Raw genomic sequence first — 22,608 nt, forward strand, 5'->3', positions numbered from 1 at the left:
CCATGAAATACACATGTAGTTGTCAGATTATGCTGTTTTTTCAACCTCACTTTTCAGAGTAGAACTACACTTAACAGGCATAATAATGCGTCCTATAATAATGTCACAGTAGTAGTGCAGGCTAACAGCTGTAAAATTCAAAATTTATGTTGCTACCATAAAAATTTGCTCTGATTTTAGAAGAGTCAGATCTGCATGAGTGGAGGACAGGTATTAGTCTTAACCTTTTTTTTTTTTTTTTTTAAACCATGGCATTTGTGTGTTTTTTCATTTTCTTAATGAGTCACTGAAGCAAAAAAATCACATTTAATGAACATCACATCTATTTGACTAATAACACATTAGAATATTGAGAACATTTTTAAAGATCTCAGCCCACTGACCCTTTTATCCCACTTTACAAACTTATCTTACATAGAAGTAAGAAACCCAGACTCCTCTGAGGGCTTGTCTACTCAGGGACACTCAAACATTTATCTGAATTAACTAAAGTGTGAATTCAAAATGGATTAGTTAAACTGCAGTAAGCCCCTGTGTGTGAATTAAACTAAACTGAATTAAGGCCACTTTTATTCTGAATTAGTGTGTCCACACCGGGATTTAATGCAGTTTATATAATCCATTTTGTATGGCTCCAGTTCAAAACTACACTGAGGTACAAGTGTGTGTAGAAGGCTGTCTCAAATGTGGCTATGTTCTATCCTCTCCCCTTCTCCTCACCTTTTTCCTCATTGCCTCTAGTTAGTTTTTGTTGGTTCTAGTGCTCTTATTTTAATCCCTTCCACCCAGGTGGTTTGCAGATTCTCTTGAGGTGGACTAGTTGAAAATGAAATACAGTAAATGTTTTTTACCCAGTTTTCTAAGATGCCAGTTGACATGGTGAGTAATAATATGGCCACCTATCTGCAAATAGGAATCAAACAAAACTGTAATGCCAGCCTCATATAAAGGAAGTTAAACTGGCATTATACTATACATGTGCATAAATCTGAATAGATGTTACTGTGTATGAGCCTATCATTAACTTAAGAAATTTAGACAAAAAATGAAGTGAGTGCCTGTTTATTTTACCAAGCAAATATAACCTTGTAATTTCACTCTTAGCTGGATAGAATAATAAACCTGTACAGTAAATTCCATGTAATCAGAAATTTGTCTTCTATGCTATAATTTTGAGGTATGACCGTTACAAGTTATTATGCAACTGTACATCACTTAGAGAAGTGCAAGTGTACATTTTTATTAAAATTTTAACATAACTTTGTAGTCATGATTCAGTTAAATGTCATCTTTGTCCAAGATCTTTTACTGAAATGAATTTGTTTCCCATGTAACTCAAAGATAAACTACCAAATTCTCTACAGATATATATTAATATAGCATTGTGTGCTATATTGGATATAGCTATATGTGTCATGTTTAAATATTGTTCTACCGTAGTCAGTGGCCTAGTATCTTTCACCTATTTTTTTCTGTTCACAATTTTTGTGACTTGTAGTTGATTTTGTAAAAGTAGAATTATTGATACCTTTATTTAAGGACTTTTTTTAATGGGAGGCTTCAACTATGAATATTGGGCTGTGGTGCTTTCTGTTAGATTGGTCTAGTCATCTGAAGAGGTTGTCCTGTTTTCTGGGAAGAAGGAATGTTTGAAAAAGTAATTCACAAATGTAAGAATATACTATCATATTTGTTTATCATGTCAAAGATCCATTCTTTACTTATGTTAGACACTTCATATTATTCTATTTTGTCATTTTAGTGGAAAATTCAGTATTTGAAATATACAAATATGATAGTTTAAGATACATAAATGTTATGCTTATGACAAGGATGAGCAACATTATAGCTGTTTGCTTTAGGTTGGAACTTCGAAGAAACTGAACAGTGAGGACAGAATGGTTAAGGTAACATAGGGAAAGTTATTTTTAATGCATATTGCAATCAGCATGTTATGTCAACTGTTGAAGTTTTCCCATTCATATCTAATACACATGATTGAAATATTTATAACCATATTGGTTTTTTAGAAACTGCCAGCTGACTAATCATAGAGTAGTTGATAAACCCAGGCTTCTAATACTGCAAACCTGGCTTTTGTGCTCAAACTTAACTGTAAAGTATTCTGCACTTTATATTGTTAACTTAATACACATGCAACAGGAGTGGGGCAAGATAAGAGGGACAATGAGGACTAAAAAATGTGAATAGATATTATTTCCCAAAGGGTGGCTATTAGAGGAGTTGCTGTCTGTACTTTTATAACAGGCTTGGAAATTCTGCTATTCTAGAATGTATAGTTTGAAAGCCAGATATATTTCATCTCTTTCCAACACGGCAGTAAAATATAGTGTACAGAATAGTGTCTTTTTTTTTTTTAAACTGATAGTGGTCTTTTAGTCAATTTACATCTTTCAACAAAAATAATATACAGTTAAGTTATTCCATTAAAATGAGCATTATTTCATATATGGATGTGGATTTCTTTGAGAAATGAATCAACTTGCTCTTCATGGTGGCTTTGATGTATTTTTTCAGTTTTGAAAACAAATCTGAAACATAATAATCAGAATGAAACAGCTTCTAAATATGTAAATCTTTCTGCTATAGTCACTGACGGACTGATAGGTATTAGTATGGTCCTCCAGAGAATTTACATATGTAATATCTAAATAAAATAGAATTTTGTTTAATTTATTGACATAATGAATCTTTGTGAACTCTGTAAAACATTGCACTCTGTCTACTATGCCAAAAACATTAAATTTATGAAGCAGTAGGACACAACATGCTAAGATTTAGTTTTCTGGTCTGCACTGGAACACAGGAGGTGCACTTCACACATTTTCCAAATTAGTGTAGTCTTTGCCTTGCAAATGATATTGTCTAAATATTGGAAGTGTATAGTAGACCTCTGTTGACTTTTCTCCCCCCTTAAACTCTTGTAAAGTAAGATGGATGATATCCGATTTTATACAAGGCTACCCCCAAAACCAGCACTCACCATATGAACAAATTAGGCTCCCCTCTCATTGGTGTGCATGCAACTCTAATATTGCTTAGAAGAACCAAATCCACCATGCATAGCCAAAAAAACCAAAACCAAAAACAAAACTACCTCAAGATTGTACAGCTCAAATGCTTGTGTACTTCCACAGTACAGAAGCCACTTGTTGGTTCAGTGTTAGTATTGTTTCTAAAATTATAAACAATTTTTAAATTCTTCAGATAGTTTGAAATGTTTAACCTCTAGATGACAGAGCTGAACATCTCAGTTGTTGAAATTTTGCTGTGTGTTAGTTCCATAGCAACAACTAATGTCTAAAAGGGTGTATTGATTTTGGAGAAAGAAAAGGAGTACTTGTGGCACCTTAGAGACTAACCAATTTATCTGAGCATAAGCTTTCGTGAGCTACAGCTCACTTCATCGGATGCATACTGTGGAAAGTGTAGAAGATCTTTTTATACACACAAAGCATGAAAAAATACCTCCCCCCCACCCCACTCTCCTGCTGGTAATAGTTTATCTAAAGTGATCACTCTCCTTACAATGTGTACGATAATCAAGTTGGGCCATTTCCAGCACAAATCCAGGTTTTCTTCCCCCCCCGCAACCCACTCTCCTGTTGGTGTGGGGAGGTATTTTTTCATGCTTTGTGTGTATAAAAAGATCTGCTACACTTTCCACAGTATGCATCCGATGAAGTGAGCTGTAGTTCACGAAAGCTTATGCTCAAATAAATTGGTTAGTCTCTAAGGTGCCACAAGTACTCCTTTTCTTTTTGCGAATACAGACTAACACGGCTGTTACTTTGAAACCTGATTTTGGAGACTATTCCTGATGTTGACTAAATCTTCTTTTAAAAGCTTTGGGGTGAAATTTTGGCCCCATTGAAGTCAGTCGGAGTTCTGCCATTAACTTCAAAGGAGCTAATATTTCACACTTGAACTTAAGCATAATGAAATAAAAATGAATCTAGAACCCTTCAGTTAACATAAAATGCTTAAGAATAATTTAAAATGTCTGCTTTCATTTCTGGGTTAAGTAATGAAAGTATTGATACATTGCAACATTTTCCACTACAATTTCAATTTCCTTCAAAAGAACTTTAAGATGAAAATTGTTTAAAGAAAAAATCCTTAAGGTATATATAATAATGAGTAGTCAATCTTCATTTAGGCGTTACAAGTGTTGGGTGAAAAATATTACATTCAAAACAAATATTTGAATTGTTACTCTATATAATGTATTTGTATTTGATGGGTAGTTGTATACTGTATACAGCTAAAAAGATACAGATATTGAAACTTCAGTGCTACAAAATGGGAGTATTAAACCATTTGTGGGCACTCCATTAGATATAGATTTTTCTGAAATAACTTTTGATTTGAAATTATGCCTATTCAGTAGTAATAGACTAGCTTAACAGTCATATAATTCTACAATTAATATGAATGTCTTTTTTGTAGTTTCAATCTGATGGAAATAAACAAGAGGATAAAGAGAAAATGGTGAGTTTTGGTCCTGGAAATTACTATAATATTTCTTTTACAGATAACCTCTTTTCATTCACTAGTAATGTCATACAATTTTAAATGAAAAACTTTCTAATGGTCTTTGTGCCTATGCAGTGCTTTTATTTTTTAAAACACCTTAAAAAAAAGAAAAAGAAAAGAAAAGAAGCAGCAAGTGAAAACTTCACATATTTGAAACCCACTCTTCTTTCTTGTCGGAAGATAGTCTATTTGCTTGTTCAAGGACCTCAGCTTCTCAGGAGTATGCTTGATTCTGCTCTTTCCGGTCTGCGAGAAGAAATCTCATATCTAATTATGAATTATAATTTGACAAAATATTTATTGTCAATAAACGTTTTCCTCTCTGTATAAACTCTATTTTATTGTAAGATGAAAACTGGCTTAGAGTTACAGTGGTCTCAGGATTTCATGGCTCACTGATGTCAGAACAGTCATACTTTTTTTTTTTTCTTATAAGCTATAAATCTGTGGTTGTCTTCACCAAATTCAAACAATGGATTCGTCTCCTTATTGACTGCATCCTGCTTATAAACAATCACAAAAAAGATCTTGTCTTCTCCAGCTGGCTCTCTTCCTTCCAGTTTCTGCATATTTAGTTTTTTCTTCTTCCTGCTGGACTGCTCTTATTTTGTAGTAATGGTCTATTGACTGTATTCTGTCTCTTGCTGATTTTATCTGGGAAAAGTGTAGGAAGATCAAGGAAAACAGTAATTAGAGCAGAAATTGAGGAGATATTTTATAGTTAGATGGCTAGTTACTATTAAAATATATTCAGCTAATCCCAGGAAATTAATTTGCTTCTGGCCTCAGTGATACTCCTGTGAGATCCAGTTTCTCAGCAATCATAGGAATTCACCTGTAAAAGGTCTGATATTGAAGCAGTTCAGTTTCCTACAGCATCCAATTCCTCCTGTATTTCACATGCCACAGTTTTGTGACTTTCTGAGGTATCAGAGCAGGAGAATGTTTGCACAGTGCTGCCCAAAGGTGTTGGGAAAAACCTGTGTTTCTTGTAATTGTATAGTTTGGTCAAAGTAGTTTTAGATTTTCCTGAGGCACTCGGTTTATATTAACATTTGTACTGTAGCATTTTAAGTTAGGCCCTTTGCTTAAAGATAGTCACATTAAAAATACCAGTTTTATGAGTCTCTTATATCACTCTTATACCACCATGCAATGCCTAAGATTACCATAACCAGGTTTGAAAGATTAGATTTTTATCAGTAAATGTCAGGAAACATCTATTTCAAAGCAAAGAAAAATATTTCCATTGATGATAACCACAATTTACAGATAGACAAAGTAAGAAAACTGCTGCTTGAAATTTATTAGAATTTAAGGATGTTTACTTTCTATTTTCTGATATGTGATGTTGATTAATTGTGTTTTAATGGTTATAAAGCTTTAACTTTTTGAATCTCAACATCTATTGTCATTAAATTGTCTGACCTCCTTATTAACTTAATCCCCCCCATAATTTTATGTAACTGAAAATTTAAATTGATAAAAATTGAAAAAATGCTTAAAAATAAACAGATATTATCCATTGAAATGATAAGTAAACAAAAATCAAATTCTGCCAAACCTAATCATAACTAACAGAAATAGAGAAAATACTTTTCTGTTTTTCATTGTATTTTGGGCTTTTTTGCTATATCCCTATTCATAACCACAGTAAAAGGGAAAAGAAAATACATTTAAAAAAAAAAAAAAAGAGGGAAATCTGATTGTGAAAACACAAATTGGCAGGGAGGTTTCGGGAGCAGGTGTAATAACTGAAAATATTCACATTTTGAAAATTGATGTGATTTCAAATGGCAAGTTGACTGCAAAGACAGTTCTAATGTAGTATAGGACACCTTTCTATTGGTTTAAAAATTACTTTTTAAAACAAGTGTAAAAATTACTCTCTGATACCACTTGATATCAAAATAAAGAAGTGACTTATCGCATTAGTTGGAATTTTATCAATTTACTGTTTTGGAAATATGAATGTAAAGCATTGACTTTTTCTACCACTTCACTCAATGCTATATGGCTAATACATTTAGGACAGTGGTTATGAGTATCTAACCAAATATTTCTGCTTAAAACCAGATTTTCTAATGTAGATGTTTTTCCATATAAATAGGAAGTCACAGGTATATCATGAGGCATAAGCCATGAAGATATTTTATTAGTTAATCAAGATAAATATCTTCACATTGACAGGTATTTTTTCTGAAACTTGTCTCATACTTAAAGGTTATTTTGTTTTATGTTTTTTTGTGTTTTATCTCAGGAGATCTTGTTTAGCTGTTTGTTAAATATTACCGACCAAGTTTTGCTCCCATCTCTTACTCTAATGGACTGCAATGCGTGCATGTCAGAGGAACTCTGGGGAATGTTCAAAACTTTTCCATACCAGTACCGGTGAGTAGCGTAGAATAAATTTTTATTTTATAAATGAGAAGTCTCTTTTTTTAAATTTTCAGATTGAATGATGCTCCTTTTTCTTTCTCCCATTCTTATCCCTCCAAGCTATCGTCTCTATGGACAATGGAAGAATGAAACATACAACAGTCACCCACTTCTAGTGAAAGTTAAAGCTCAAACCATAGACAGAGCCAAATATATCATGAAGTAAGTTATGCTGGATTTCATATTTTGCAGTTAAAAGTTAATGAGATTTTAGGAGTAACTTTCAGCTGTTTCAGGTAGGTGTCACATACAGTGAATCCTGCCAGCGTTAATACTTGACAAAGATGATTCCTGTTTACAGAATACTTGAGTCATTAAATGACTCATGAACAGGGAGTCTCTTAAAATTCATGTTTCGTGATTTACTGAAGCTTCCAGGAATAAATGTCAGACTGATTGTTTTGTCAAATCAATGTTCAGCAAAGGTTTTTTTTAATTTTTGTCAAGACTGTGCCAAGTGAAATTAACATCTTCTGTGGGACAACATTTCTTGCATAGAATCACGTAAAGAGCTCTCTGTTTTCTGCAAGATTTTTCTTTAGAAACAATGCATTATAATGCAGGCACATCTTGATTGCTGGGAGGATCTCCTAGAATCTCAAAAATCCTTCCCTATAGACAGATGCACTTCATAATTTCCATTCTGTGGGTTTTCCTTCTTGTGTGGTGTATTTTCTCCCGATCCAAACTCAAATGGTGAGGTTTGTCATCATCCACACACATGGAGTTAATTTTAAGTTGAAAAATTATATGTGGTTGAAACTGACAGTATGTGCATTTGGAGTCCCTCTTTGCAACTCTATCTACTATGTCAGGGATTCATGTTAAATCCTTTTGTTGTTGCATGTGTGAATTGAACCCATGTGGTTTTACCCATGCTATGGTAATGTGGTTATCATCTGATTAGAACTCTTCCACACAGAACTCTTCAATTCATAGATTCATAATTTTTTTGATTTGCAAATTTTAAGGCCAGAAGGAATAAAAAAAAAAAAAAAAAACTCCAGAAAAAGGATTTAGGCTATCTAATTGGTAAAGGAGTGCTTAAGAATAAGCTGTACATCTGAGAGAGAGAATAGTAAAACTGCTAACACTCTGTGAAGGAGTTAATTGAAATAAAATATCTATTCTTTTACAGGCGTCTAACCAAGGAAAATGTGAAGCCTTCTGGAAGACAAATTGGGAAGCTAAGCCATAGCAATCCAACAATTCTATTTGATTATGTATGTGATGTGATATGCATATGTTTATGTATGTATGTATGGACCTAATCTGTTCTTTCCTTACTAATGTGAACAGTCCCATTTTAAGTCATTGGGGTTTGTGTGAGGAAGTGTTACAGACTGAACTGTATGCATATATATTTAAGGGGAGGATGGACTGCATATTTTGTGCGTGGTATTTTGGTAAGTTGGACAAAAGTGCTAATTCTATTATTCTTGATTTATGATAGGTTTTAAAAACATGGTAGGTAATTCAGTAGAAATGTAAAAATATATACAGTGAGACTTGCAAAAATGACTAATAATTTTGGGTAGACAAATTGAGAGAGGCCCAATTTTCAACAAGTCCCTGACCACTCACCCTCTGAAAGTCAGATCCCTATAACGTGTCATGTGTAGGGCATCAAAAATTGAGGCACTCAATCACTAGTCGCTTTTTAAAATGTATATCCGTGTATATACTTCAGCTTAATAACAATAACAGCATGTGATTTCAGTCAACTATTGCATCTTTTTTTTACTTGTTCATTTTGGTTTCTATTTTAATTTCTTGTAGTAAAATCTTAAGTGGTTGAAAACAAGAAGTAAAGCAAACAAAACCCATTTTCACGTTTCCTCTTCCTTAGCTTTCAGTTTGACAATGAGTGGCAGCAATTCTTATTAATGAGGTTTAGTTTTTATGAGGATGGATTGTTATTTATTTGCATTAACATGTAGGAAAATATATATACAAGAGCAGAAACTTTTTTGGGATTATGTTTTCTGTTGGTCTGAAGGCTAGCACTATCACTCATTTTAAAGAAATTGCTCATATAGAAATGTTTTTACATGATCAATTGCACTACTGTTTTTATTTATTTATTTATTTATTTGTGCTACAGAAATCCAATGAGATTACCTTTTGCTACAGAAGCAACTAAAACCTTTTGTTGAAACGGGTTTTCTTTGTTTTATCTTTTTAAAACATAGGTATAAGTGTTGACCGTACTAGCCTATTTACTATATTCGGCAATGACCTAGGAATTTCTAGGTTTACATTAGATGAAAGGCATGTAGCACTGTCTTTAGTTTGGCTCACTAAATCTTATCTATTTCATGTTTGTTTTCAGATTTTGTCACAAATACAAAAATATGATAATTTAATTACACCAGTTGTTGATTCATTGAAATACCTCACTTCACTGAACTATGACGTCTTGGCATGTATCCTTTTTGGGTAAAATACATGTGCTAAGTGTATGCCTTGTATCTTAATCCTTGATTACCCATCAGTAGGTGTTGTTTTGTGTTGTAGCTGTACTTTGCTATCCACCTTTCTGTTAGGTCTCAGGTCTTGCTGTGGTAGCTCCTAGGCTGGGGAACTAGCCTTTTCCACTTTCCAGTCTTTCCTGCTTCCTGATGTTGTATGAAAATGCTCCTTTTCCAGAGCTGTTTTACAATTTTAATTAACATCTGCTCTTTTAGGATTCCCATGCTTCCTAAATGATGAGGTGGTACTTGTTTTTTTTGGTATGTTGGTTTTATTGTGTCTTTATAATCTTATATGGTTATTTTTCAGCTGTAATTGTCTTCAGTGGCCCTAATCTCTTAGTATATATAATGTTTTAGGATGATGCTTTCTAAATATTCAGGTATAGTGTTTGCATATTAGAATTTTTGCGGTTGAAGGGACAATTGTACATGGCTATTGGCAACTCAAATGGAGATAACTTATTTACCTTATAGGAATATCGTTAAGTTTAAATAATATTTGTAAAGCAATTTAAAGAGGTACAGTAGTATTGTTAATTATTATTAATGCTTATTTCAAAGATACTGGGGAAAAATATATTCTTTAACTTTGTAAAAGACTGCATCATTGAAGCTCTGGCAAATCCCGAGAAGGAGAGAATGAAACATGATGACACTACAATTTCTAGCTGGCTGCAGAGTTAGTATTTTTGTTTTATTTAATAAATTAGTTTTTCAGGTATTTATCACGGCTGTTACTTTATCAGTTTATTTTTCAAAGGAAAAATCAATATGGCAAGTAAAGGCAATAGAAACAATTATTATGTTCATGTTCACGAAAATATTAAGTGGGAGTGTTAGCAATGCATAGCTGAATAAATGCAGAGCATAGTAATCTAATGTTGAAATAGATGATGCATAACTTTCAGTCACAGCTATTTCTCCCTCTCCATCTACTTTAGGTCTAGCTAGTTTTTGTGGTGCAGTTTTCCGAAAATATCCGATTGAACTTGCTGGTCTACTGCAGTATGTAGCAAACCAACTAAAGGCTGGAAAAAGGCAAGTCTGACATTTCATCTGTATAACACCCTCTGTTTTAAAGTTTACTAGTTGTTTGACACCTGCCTTTTGCTGATGCAAAAGTGCTGTTAATAGTAAAGCTGTACTTGAATACCTGTCGGAAAGTTAGAGAGCTTCAAGTACCAGGGAAAGACAACATATAGCTGTAATATTTTCCTTTAGTATGTATGGTTATGGCATGTACTTTTGAGTCAGTGTTCGGTGTCTTTCATATACTGTAGTAGTAGAACCTCTAGTTGAGCCTGAATCACTGGCATACTTACAGTATATGCAAGAATACTTAATTTAGAAAAACGTATCTACAACTATTATATACAGTATTCAAGAAAGTTAATCATTATAGTTTCTGTTACTGTTGCTCCCAATATTTTGTCTGCAAAAATGTCTTTACAATTCTTTTTTTTTTTTACTTTGAATATTTAAATAATTTAGCATATTTAATGACGATACAATTACTTGCTGTCCAGTTGCTCCTTGGATCTCCAGCTTGTCAGCACTGATGGTGTCCTTTTTTCGAAAGTTTTCAGTTGTAAACAAACTTTACAGCCTGAATCCTTTCTTCTTTCCCCGTCCACTGTTTAGTGCACTTTGTTTCTTTTCCTGTTTTTTAATGTTTAATGGGTAGTTTTGTCATATTTGGTAAGTATGGATTTATAATAATATCTGTATTATGAACTCTTTTATTAAAATTTGGTAAAAGATAATTTATGAATGCTAATAGTGAGCTACTGATTTTTTTGAAATAGTTAAGATCTTGCATTTTTGCTTAAAAAGAGAAAAGAAGACACAATCCCTGCACCAGCAGTAAAATAGGGGCACTTCAGCACATTGTTTTAGGGCTCGGGGAGTTGAAAAATGAAGTCTCTCTTCCTTTCCGTCAACACAGACAACCTTGTTTCACATGTGTGTACCAATTCCCATCTTATTATGTACTCTGGTGATGGTACAGTCACCAGTTAACTACAGAGAGTAAGGTAAATAACTTTTCCCATCCTACCTCAATATTGTGCAAGCATCTTATAAATGCTGTTAACTTATTAAGTAAGTGTTAAGTTATTAAATAACTTTATTGTAGTTATTAAATAACTACAATGCAGTACTTGGGGATGGTCAAAGAAAACTAGACTTCCTTATTTTAGAAAGGTTGTTTATGGTGATCATATTATTACTTGTGGACTTCCGTTAAAAAGAATAGTAACTACATGACAGATAGTAATAGTCCAAGTGGTGTAGTGGTTAGAGCATTAGATTGGGATCCAGGAGGCCTGGGTTTTAAGTCTGGCTCTGCCAGTGGCCTGCTGGGTGACCTCAGGCAAGTCACTTCCTTGCTCTGTGCCTCAGTTTCCACATCTGTAAAATGGAGATCGTGAACATTATCGCTTAAAACCAAGGTCTCTATCCACTCACTCTCTTCCATAACTTAGCCAGGATAGGCAGGGATGGTTCCCTAGCCTCTGTTTGCCAGAAGCTGAGAATGGACAATGGGATGGATCGCTTGATGATTACCAGTTCTGTTCATTCCCTCTGGGGGACCTGGCATTGGCCACTGTCGGAAGACAGCATGCTGGGCTAAAAGGACCTTTGGTCTGACCCAGTATGGCCGCTCTTATGTCAGACATTTTAGTTGCTGAAATCAAGGGCAAAACAATTTTGATAGCTAGAATGAATTTCTGACCTCTATGGTTATGGAGAAATTGGAATTGATGGTACGAGACATTTGGAACAAGTCTGCAATAAGAAGTCCTACTGGCTGACGTTTATTTTAAATTCTATAGCCAGAAATGTTTTGTGATTTTTTTAGATGTTAGAGTTTTGAGTGAGAAATTGTGGTAAAAGACTTTATAAACAGTTGTATATGTTTAGCTGTTTAGTAAAAGGCAGAGGTGTGATCTGTCATTATAATTTGCTGCCTTTTCTTTTGAGTTGAACATATCTAGCAAAATTAGATGTTTCTTCAGGAGGTGGCCATTGTGGCTTTTCATATTTTTTGCACTTTACAAGTCAGACACATGTTTAATAGGTCAAGGTGAGATCGCTACATTCACTTTAGGTTTCTGTCATTAAACTCTCACTATGTGCCCTGAATTGTCTTTAAAAACAATTCTTTAAAAGCAATTATGTGAGGGTTTCTCATTAATAGTTTATTTGTTTTGGCTGATATATACATCAAAGGCATGTAAAGATAAGAAATACAAAGGAAACAGCTGCAGTTTTTTGTAATTAATTTGTTGGTATTGTAAGTAAGTGGTACTATACCTGTTAATGTTTTCAGGATTGGATCCCAGTATTTCTCTCCTGCAGAAGCCTATGGTCCTGGTCTTGGTCCATTGGAAGCATATCACTTTTACTACTACCTGTAAATTTTCAAAAACAGTTTTTCTTTCAGCATTTAGCAGTGTTCCTGAACCTTAATTACCTTTGGAAAAGGAATGTTGTGTTTGTGTTTTGGTCTTGTTTCACTACAGCAATTTTAACACACAGTGGTTTTATTTTGCATTAGCTATTGTAAGTAACCATTTCTGTTGCTCATAGTATTTCATTTTTATGTGGTTCTTATTTTTCTTCTGTGCAGCTTTGACTTGCTCATTTTAAAAGAGGTGGTACAAAAAATGGCTGGAATAGAGATAACAGAAGAGATGACAATGGAGCAGCTAGAAGCCATGACTGGTGGAGAACAGCTAAAAGCTGAGGTGGGAGTGCAGATTAATTTACTGGTTTTATTGAAGTTCAAGAAATTGGGCAAATGTTGATGAATTACTTATACTGTCATAAGTCATAAGCCGATACTATATCTATTTACTATTTGTCTATTTTCTATAATAAAGTGATATTTCTTAAATTGGAATACCTTAACTTCTGGTTTTCTTGTCTCTCTGGGCAGGGTGGATATTTTGGCCAGATCAGAAACACTAAAAAATCTTCACAGAGATTAAAAGATGCATTGCTTGACCATGATCTGGCCCTTCCACTGTGCCTGCTTATGGCTCAACAGCGAAATGGTGTGATCTTTCAGGAGGGAGGGGAGAAACATTTGAAGCTGGTGGGGAAGCTGTATGATCAGGCAAGTAGAACCAATTACATATTTACATTTTTAAATAAAAAGGTTTTTAATTCTTCAGTTAAGTTTAGCCTGCTTATTTGATATAAAGGCTGCATAGCACAGTTTTTACTGTCAAAATAGTAAATATAAGAAGTCTCTTCTTTAAAATTACATACTGAACATATCATGTATTTTCATAGTTATCTTTTTCAAAAATTGATTTTGTCTTTAGGCATTTTCCCCTAATGTCGGACTGAGATTTGCTTCAACTTAGAAGTGAATTGTATTGAAAAACAGTTGCAGATTCCTAGATCTATTGTTTTGCCACGCAAACTTCACAATGTTTGTTAATGTTAAAATCATGAAAAATGAAAAGGCTTTTAGATTTTAATGTGGGCTCTTATATTTTAAATAAGAAAAACCTTTTATAATCTATGACTTATTGGAACAATACATGAAAGTGCTATATGTATCTTTTCAAAGTCAGTTGAACTATTCTGATTTTTATCACATTAACACTGTCACAGATAAAAGATATTACCTCACCCACCTTGTCTCTCGAATGTATTTCCCTGTGAGTATTCACAGTTCAGGTCTAACTTCCTGCAAATGTATAAATTGAGATTGCTCAGTTTACTGTGTTAAGGTTTGAAAGACCTGTGTACCAGTTGTAATTTTGGTAGTTTGTTTTTTCAGGTGTTTTATTTTTAAATTATTATTTTAGTGTCAAAAGTTAATTATGTAATCCAGCACAAACAAGTCACAAAACTGAAAGAAAAGGATGCTTAGGAGTAAGTGTTTGCAGGATCAGACCCTTAGTCCAGCCTTCATTTAGGGGAGAAGTGGACAAGTAGGCCTAGATATTTGTCTAGTTCTTTTAGGAACTCAAGAGAGATCACTTACTTATTTTACCTATTGAAGTAATCAGCCATCAGCTAGCGTCATTGATTTACCGATTCCAAATTCAATCCATTGACCTGTATGTGAAAGCTTAAAGCAAAGCTCTTCTTTTATACTGGGAAACATGAACTTAGACAAGCATATTGATTAAAAAAGCTTTTTCCTCTCTAACCATTGGGTTAGCCAGGTTACCCTGTTTATCTGACCTGATTCTGCAAAAATTTAATTTGAAGGGCTCTTTAAGCATTTTTTTGCTTTGTCTTCACAAAGCCTTCCCGTTTCTGATTTTTAGAAGTCAGTGGTATCTTACCTGTCTTTCAGTATTTCTCATTTTGGGCCTCTGGGCTGACAGGTGCAAGTGGCACTAAACTAATTTAGAATCAGTATTGGAAGCTCTCAGATGTATGAGGTTAGATTTTTCTTTTTTTCCTGTGACCTCATTAAAGTATCTTAAATGGAGCTTTTGTCCATGGGTAAGTAAGATCTTGTGTTGGTCCATAGGCTCAGCTACAACAGCCTGTGCACAAAAATAATCAAGCTCTGTAGGCTTTCTCTTTCTGTAGGCCATCCTCAATGCTGGGTCTCCATGCAATATTGTATTTTCAACACAGAGCACTGGAGGTTTCAAAAAAATGTATTATGATATAAAATATTGTAGTGCTATATGAACCTTAGACTTTGATATGCTCTACATGCTGACTGGGGTCTTTCTAATTTTTAAATGTCTGTGCTGACATAACAAAAGGAAAAGACAAAGTTTTGAAATAAGTTAAAATCTTAATTTAGTTATAATTTGCAAATTATTTTAAAATATTATCCTAATTTTAGCAGTTTTTCTAAAATCCTCAAGGGCCACAATAAAGGATTCAAAAACATGTAGAGAGCAGAATGTTGAATCCTAGTAGGGCAGAATACTTTTAGAATTGAATACATCTTTTGTGGAGCATTTATTTAGCTGCGGAACACAGGGCCGGATTAGTTTTCATAAAGGGCAGAAGTTTTTTTGTAGTATGGAAAGAATTAGCATATTGTTATTACAGCAGTAGTTTAAAGTGTACTTTTCAGGAAAGTGACTAGTGGCTTGCTACCTATATATGTATTTGCCTTAAAAAAGTTGATATTTGTTAAACCTGCCTAGTCTCCCCCCCCCCCCCCCCCCAAATCAAAAAATAAATTTTCCTCTTATACTTTCTCTGTTTCAATTTAGTGCCATGATACTCTGGTACAGTTTGGTGGATTTTTAGCATCCAATCTAAGTACAGAGGATTACATTAAGCGAGTGCCTTCCATTGACGTTCTCTGTAATGAGTTTCACACACCCCATGATGCTGCATTTTTCCTCTCCAGGCCTATGTATGCACATCATATTTCAGTAAGTAAAAGCTTTTTTTGTCAATTTTCTAGAGCTTTAATATTACCAGTTATCACTGAACTCCAGCTACATTTTGTGCACGTCTGTTATGTTCTCACTGAAAATTTGCTGTGTAATTTGGGAGCTACAGTTTGCCTGTAGAGTTGGGAAGGAATGGTTATTTAGAGGTCATGCAACCTGGGTTCTGTATCCATTTCTGCCACAAACATTTCTTTGTAACCTTGGACAAGTCACTTAACCCCTCTGTGCCTCAGCATTCCCAACTGTAAAAACACAACCATGAACCGCCAAATACCTCTCTGTAGTGTAAGTGCATGGTAGTGGTGTGAGTAGCTATGTTTATACTTAAGTTTGTCCAACACTTTCCATTGCAAGACCCTGTTCTTAGTTGCTTATAATTTTGCCAAACTTAAACCATTAAGGATGAGGTTATCGATGCTGGGAGTCTGCCTAAATCTGTTTTTTTTCCTGAAGGTTTCAGCTAAAATAATTTTCTGAGAATGACAATAGGGAATATGTTTTGCACGTTAAAGAAATTCTTAGAGCTGTTTTGTGAAGGAGCTCTTGTGCTTGCATGCTGTGGAGCCAGGGAGTTTTTGCAAGGGAGTCATCCTGCGGTCACAGATGTGCTTTTGGTGTACCTGTGAAAATTTACTCACACTTGGCTGAGTTATCAGACTCTTAAAAAACTACAGTTTGCACATATCGAATAGAGACTTGTTAGAGTTTGGTGGCTAAATTTGCTGAAGAGTCCATCTGCACTGAGTATACTCCACCCCTTCATAGCTCCTACATGCTGACTGGATTGCACATGTTTCATCCCTGGGCTACAGGGATTGAGCAGGACTTTCCCTGCAATTGCTCCTCCCGGATACCAACATACAGGAACTAAGATCAGGGAGATTCCCCATGGACATAAATGGGTCAGAGAGATTCTTCATCAGAGAAGGTGGCAGCCTTGATGGTGCAAAATTAGAGCCATTCACCACCATAGAAATATTCAAAGTTTCAGAGGCATTTCTTTAATGTTTGGTTTATGTATATAAAATTAGGATGGGGGAGGGCGTAAATCTATATCTATACATTTGATAGAGGTTTCCTTTGAATGATAAATGACGTTATGTAGGAAATAATTAGATATGTAAAAACAATGCAAATCACAAATATTTTTCTTTTTAATCTTTAGTCAAAATATGATGAACTTAAAAAAGCTGAGAAGGGAAACAAACAGCAGCACAAAGTTCATAAGTACATCACATCATGCGAGCTAGTGATGGCTCCTGTTCATGATGCTGTGATCTCCTTGCACCTTCCTAAGGTTTGGGATGACATCAGCCCTCAGTTCTATGCTACATTTTGGTCTCTGACAATGTATGACCTTGCTGTTCCACATAATAGCTACGACAGAGAAGTCAATAAACTTAAAGTCCAGATGAAAGCTATAGATGACAATCAGGAAATGGTACGTTTTTGCTTGCAAACTTTTTAAAATAGTTGAATATTTAAAATTTACTTTGACGTTCAAATTGAAACATAAATATCTCTAAACATGACAGCCAATGAAATCTTACATTAAAGATAGTTGTAATCACTGTTTTTTGAACAATATAAAATGTCAGTTTTATGTCCTGGTACCATTTCATACTAGAATTTTTCAAAATGTCAAAGTGTGTGAGATTTGTGTTTAGTAGAGGTTCTCTTTTTGATTTTGTGCCTACGGTACAAACGGTTGCAGGAAATACAGTACATGTCAAATGCTGCTTATTTTTGCTATAAGTATTTCAGTACAGAAAATCTTGTTTTTCCTACATGGTGTAGCTGGACTATATTTTGTTGAACAAAAATAATGTTGTAGCGGCATACCACGATAAACTACTTTTGCAACAATTAAACACTCAGGCATTTAACTACTAACTTACCTATTTCAGTAAAGCAGATATCTGTCTTGTGTATTCCTTCTTTACTATGAACATTATCATATAAATATTTCAAGTCTAGTAAAACTAATTTTACAATAAGAGAACCTACTGCCCTTACTGGGGTTAAACTCTTGTTGACTTCACTGAGTAAGGACTGCAGAACTGCTCTCTGACTAGGAAAATAAAGTTTGACATTTGCCTTCAGTTTAGTGGCTCATTTAAGATCTCCATCTATGACTGTTGTGGTTAAAATTAGGTGAATGTGGGGGTGGAAAGACTGCCAGAGCAAGACATTATTTTATTGTTTACATGAAGCTTTTTTTGAAACTTGTTTGTGGTAAACCAAATCTTTAATCCTTGTTTTTGCATATAGTAAGGGATAACAAATATTAAAGTGAAATGCATTGACATTTGTAGCCTCCAAATAAAAAGAAAAAAGAAAAAGAACGTTGTACAGCCCTTCAGGACAAGCTTCTTGAAGAGGAGAAGAAGCAGTTGGAGCATGTGCAGAGGGTTCTACAGAGACTGAAACTGGAAAAGGATAACTGGCTTCTGGCAAGTATGTATGAGAAACTTTGGCTGTTTTCCACAGTCACTGCACTTTCGATATCTAAATTACAAAGTTCTGCTCACTTGACTCTTGCTATACTAGCACTGTAATCATTTGTTTTAAAATCGGTTATTGACATATATTATCAAGATAAGTGAACTTTAATTTCAGTGTTGTTTTATTTCAAATTCTAGGCAGTGTGTCAGCTTTTACAGTGACACTTTGTAGATGCTTAATTTACTGGACAGTTAAATTAGAGCAAAGTTCTTTCCAGTGCACAATGCCCTATGTGCTAGTTAAGTCCTATGTAAGGTTGTTGTTAAGGACTTGTTCAGGTGCTTGCATGAGTCCTGTGCCTTGAGTTCAAATTCATCCTAATTGAGGAAATACCCTTTTTCACCAGGCCCATGTTTTTGAAGAATTTTAGTGTTGTGAACGTGGCATTGACCTAAGCTGATGCAGAACTGATACAGTTATTTAAAAAAATCAGTCAGATTTGGCCAGTTAAAATTAATTTATTGTAGTGCTTCGTTAATTTGGCCAATGTATTTATTTGCTTCCATTAGTTGTGCCCTGTAGCAGTTCTGTCAGTGGACAGGCATCCAATTCTTGCTTTAACTGTGCAATGTAAAATTGGTGGTCAGTAAAGTGGTTATTTTCCATGAGCTAATCAAGGATGAGGCTTCCATTTTGCACGTATAACTGAGACGTGGTTGGGTTACACTGCAGGACCAGTGTTGGCGAAGTTGTCTCCAGCTGCATATATAGTTCTGCATGAAGCAAGGGAGATTGGGGAGATAGTATTAACTCTGTTTTTTTCATCAGACCTCAAATGTAGGTAGTCTCTGTCCCCAAAGCTACATCTCAGGGAGTGTTTCCATTTTGTGTGAGAGGCCCCAGACAAGTTAAGAATGGGGTAGTATTGGTGTACAGGTTTTCTCACTGGATCACAAAAACCCTGGCAAGGCTTCCTGCTTGTGATTGTCCTGCAGTTGTCGTGGCTGGTTTTTCTTAGTGACTTGGATGTTAATGCAGATGACTCTTCTGGGTTCAGCACAGGAGCTCATAGCTGCAGTGAAAACTATGGGACTGTTTCATGTGGTTTAAGGCACAATTAACAGATCTGGCCACAGTCTAGTTCTGATGAGTGAGTTGACTTGGAGTTTGGGTGATGGTGATTTCTTCCTTCTAATGGATGGATAGTTACCTCCGCTGATTTGAGGTTGGGATATACCTTGCCTACCAAGATGAACTCATTTTGATGGTTGACCCTTAGAGATTAATGGAGACGGTGAGCTTCTATAGGGCTTTGAGGGAGAATAGTGTGGAACTGATTGGTGTCCTGTAGAACTTTATAATCTTTTGTCCTCTGCCTTCCATTTAGAGGTCCTTAAGTAGCTCTCTCTCGTAGCTTCCCGTATGTCACCTTGATTAGTAAATGACCTAAGAAGAGCACTGGGAGTGGAAGTGTTATGTCAAGCAACTGGCCACATGAAATATTTTTGAGGTCTAATACCATGGCTATGCAGGAGGTAGAGAGACTTCTTTTCCTCTGCTATAGCATCAGTCAAATTTCAATATCTGAACTACTTTTTAGGTTCTGATTGTGTGGACAGTATTTTATTGTACTGTGTATAATGTTTGTAAAAGCACATGGAGCTAGCAAAAGGCGCTAAAATCATTAATAAAAATAAATATTGTTACTAAAGCACAAATTTTGATAATTATTTAAAAAAAGAAACAACACGCTGGCCATTTCATACCACTTAGCAAAGAATCAATAACAGGTGTCCTAGTGAAATATTGTAATTACCAAGATTTTATTTTATAAAATATACTACAGAACGTATGATGATACTAAGTAGTAACATAGCAAATGGAAACTAAACTTTATCCCCTGAAAGAGAATCAACTTATATTTTGTGATGAACTATCTTTGCTTTTTAATTCCTTTTTTCCTCGCTTTCTTCGCTAAATCTGATCATCTGCATTGTGTCTTCCAGTCACTAGAGCAAATTAGTGTGAGGTGGTTCTGAGTCAGCTCTTGTATATAATGGAGAAAAATATTCATGGTTAATGAATACATTTTATCTGTTAGTTTTCTTGGTATCTTACTAGGGATTATCTATCTGGTTTGAGAGTTTTCCCTGCGTAGTTTGAAAGGAAATTTGGGATGTTAAAACGTGTTATAATGCACACTATATTTCTGAAGCATGTGTGATTGAGTTCATTTTGTGGGTTTTGTTTGAATGTTAGCTGCATTATGTACAATTGATGTTGCCATAAAAGACTTCCCTTCTTTGTCTCTTTATTTTTGTTTTTGAAGAATCAACCAAAAATGAGACTATCACAAAATTTCTACAGTTGTGTATATTTCCTCGCTGCATTTTTTCTGCAATCGATGCTGTTTACTGTGCTCACTTTGTAGAACTGGTGCATCAACAGAAAACGCCCAATTTTTCTACACTTCTCTGTTATGATAGAGTAAGTAACTGGAATGTGTTGGAGCTGTGTTGTTTTCTTTTAAGTGAATATTACAAGTCTATTAAAACTCTGTTTTTGAAAGATTAGTATTTGTCATATCCTTTTTCCATGTGAAAAGACACTGTGCATCAACAGAATCTCTAGATATATTCCAATTCCAGAATCTGCGTTTATCATTATTACCATAGCACTTAAAGGGTCCCCATCAAGACCGGGACTCCATTGAACTAAGCACTCTGCAAACATAGGAAACTATCTGTACCTGCCCTGAAGAGCTTACCGTCAAAAAAATCGGATAAAAAGAAATAGACAACATACAAGTTAAAATTCAAGGAACATATCGTTATGTACTTCTAAAGGTTTTTCCTGCAAACCTTCCCTTTCCCTTTGTTCTTGTCCCTAAGCCCCAGAAAGCATGCTCCATCTTTGCTGAGCCAAGGTGTCATCCTCCACCTTGCCTGCCCAATATTTCATTGCTCTGTATAGATGGTAGTGATATACAAGGCAAAGATAATCACCTTGCTCGATTCAGTCCATCAGCCCTCACAGAGAGAGCGCAGATCAAAACACATCATTCGTGTTTTTCAAGACAGTCCTTCAGCCACCTGCTGGCCAGGCTGTCAGTGGCACCAGACACCCAATCGGCATAGTGCACCGCAGTCCAGAACCCCTGAGCAATCTGCCAGCCTCAGCCTCCCAAGTAGCTGGGATTACAGGCACACACCACCACGCCTCAAACAAGACAAAGATAATGTAACTTATATTTTGGTACCAGGTCAAGCTTGCACTGCTGAAAGCTAATTTACAAATCAGTACCACTGACTTTTGTTTTTAACTCACTAACTTGCACAATTTGGTAATCCTTGTTGGGTTTCCTGGGCACTAATATGAAGTACCATAACTAAGAAACTCAGTGTGAAGGGAGGTGGTCTATTTAGACCAAGTATGTATCCTGTGTCTTTTAGACCATGGGAGATCTGTGAACTTCTCTGGTTCTGCAGCTGGAGGAAATGATTTAAATCAAAGCAATTGAAATCACTAAGCAGGAAACTTGATTACTGTTTTTAAATTGTTTCCCATTTGTATGTATTAGTTATTTTCCTAAAGAAAAGTTGATTCTCATTGTTTGGTAACCATTAAAACATTGATTTGCAGTTAATATAGTCTTTACACTAAATTTGGTCCTGCTTTTTGCTAACCAGGAGGATACGTTATATGTATATACATTTATTTAAACATTATATAGCTTAAATTACATCTATTCTGCTTCTTAATTTTTAAATGTATTTCTTATTAACTAGATTAATTTTTTACTTGTGATTTTGTGTTAAGCGCTATGTGACTGGAAATTGGAATTAAAAGAGCAGCTAACACATACTGCTTAATATTTTTTGTATTTAAATTATTTTAATAAACCATAATAAGTTTAGGCCTTAACAGAGGTTGTCAGTTTCACGTTTAATTTTAGATTGTTTTAATTTTAAAAAATAAATCTGTACTTAAATGAAAAAACCCATTTAAATAAAACTAATCCAATTTTGATTTTTTTTTTTTAAATCATCATTTGTTATCCACCCTGCTTGGCAACCACAGATGCTAATTTCTGTCTTGAGAAAATGTCTCCCTGAAAAGCAACCATACAATACAGATTTTGCCTTTTTGTGCTGCTTAAGAAAGCCATATTTCCAGGGGATGATCACATGGGAATGGCGTCCAATCAGCAGGGTGTGCAAGGAGGACTTCCCTGGTTAATGAGATCAGCCAGGGAAAGTTGTTAAGGGTTGCCCTTTCAGAGCCAAGTACTAGAAACAGTC

General features: G+C 34.9%; 1 protein-coding gene across 2 annotated transcripts in view; it reads left to right on the forward strand.

Annotated features, from left to right (window-relative positions):
• The window catches only part of THOC2 (THO complex subunit 2), a 108,480-nt gene that overhangs the window by 50,699 nt on the left and 35,173 nt on the right, over window positions 1–22,608 (forward strand). The window contains exons 13-26 of one of the 2 annotated variants that reach the window (XM_074962531.1): window positions 1,863–1,907; window positions 4,471–4,512; window positions 6,818–6,948; window positions 7,057–7,158; window positions 8,135–8,219; window positions 9,329–9,422; window positions 10,069–10,149; window positions 10,412–10,508; window positions 13,102–13,219; window positions 13,411–13,590; window positions 15,677–15,841; window positions 17,028–17,303; window positions 18,178–18,319; window positions 20,637–20,794. In XM_074962531.1, the coding sequence (XP_074818632.1) occupies window positions 1,863–1,907; window positions 4,471–4,512; window positions 6,818–6,948; window positions 7,057–7,158; window positions 8,135–8,219; window positions 9,329–9,422; window positions 10,069–10,149; window positions 10,412–10,508; window positions 13,102–13,219; window positions 13,411–13,590; window positions 15,677–15,841; window positions 17,028–17,303; window positions 18,178–18,319; window positions 20,637–20,794 (1,716 nt within the window). The remainder of the gene's footprint in view (window positions 1–1,862; window positions 1,908–4,470; window positions 4,513–6,817; window positions 6,949–7,056; window positions 7,159–8,134; window positions 8,220–9,328; window positions 9,423–10,068; window positions 10,150–10,411; window positions 10,509–13,101; window positions 13,220–13,410; window positions 13,591–15,676; window positions 15,842–17,027; window positions 17,304–18,177; window positions 18,320–20,636; window positions 20,795–22,608) is intronic. The other variant, XM_074962532.1, reaches the window with a different exon arrangement.

The sequence above is a fragment of the Natator depressus genome, chromosome 9, assembly GCF_965152275.1.
Source record: "Natator depressus isolate rNatDep1 chromosome 9, rNatDep2.hap1, whole genome shotgun sequence".
NCBI classification, from domain to species: Eukaryota; Metazoa; Chordata; order Testudines; family Cheloniidae; genus Natator; species Natator depressus.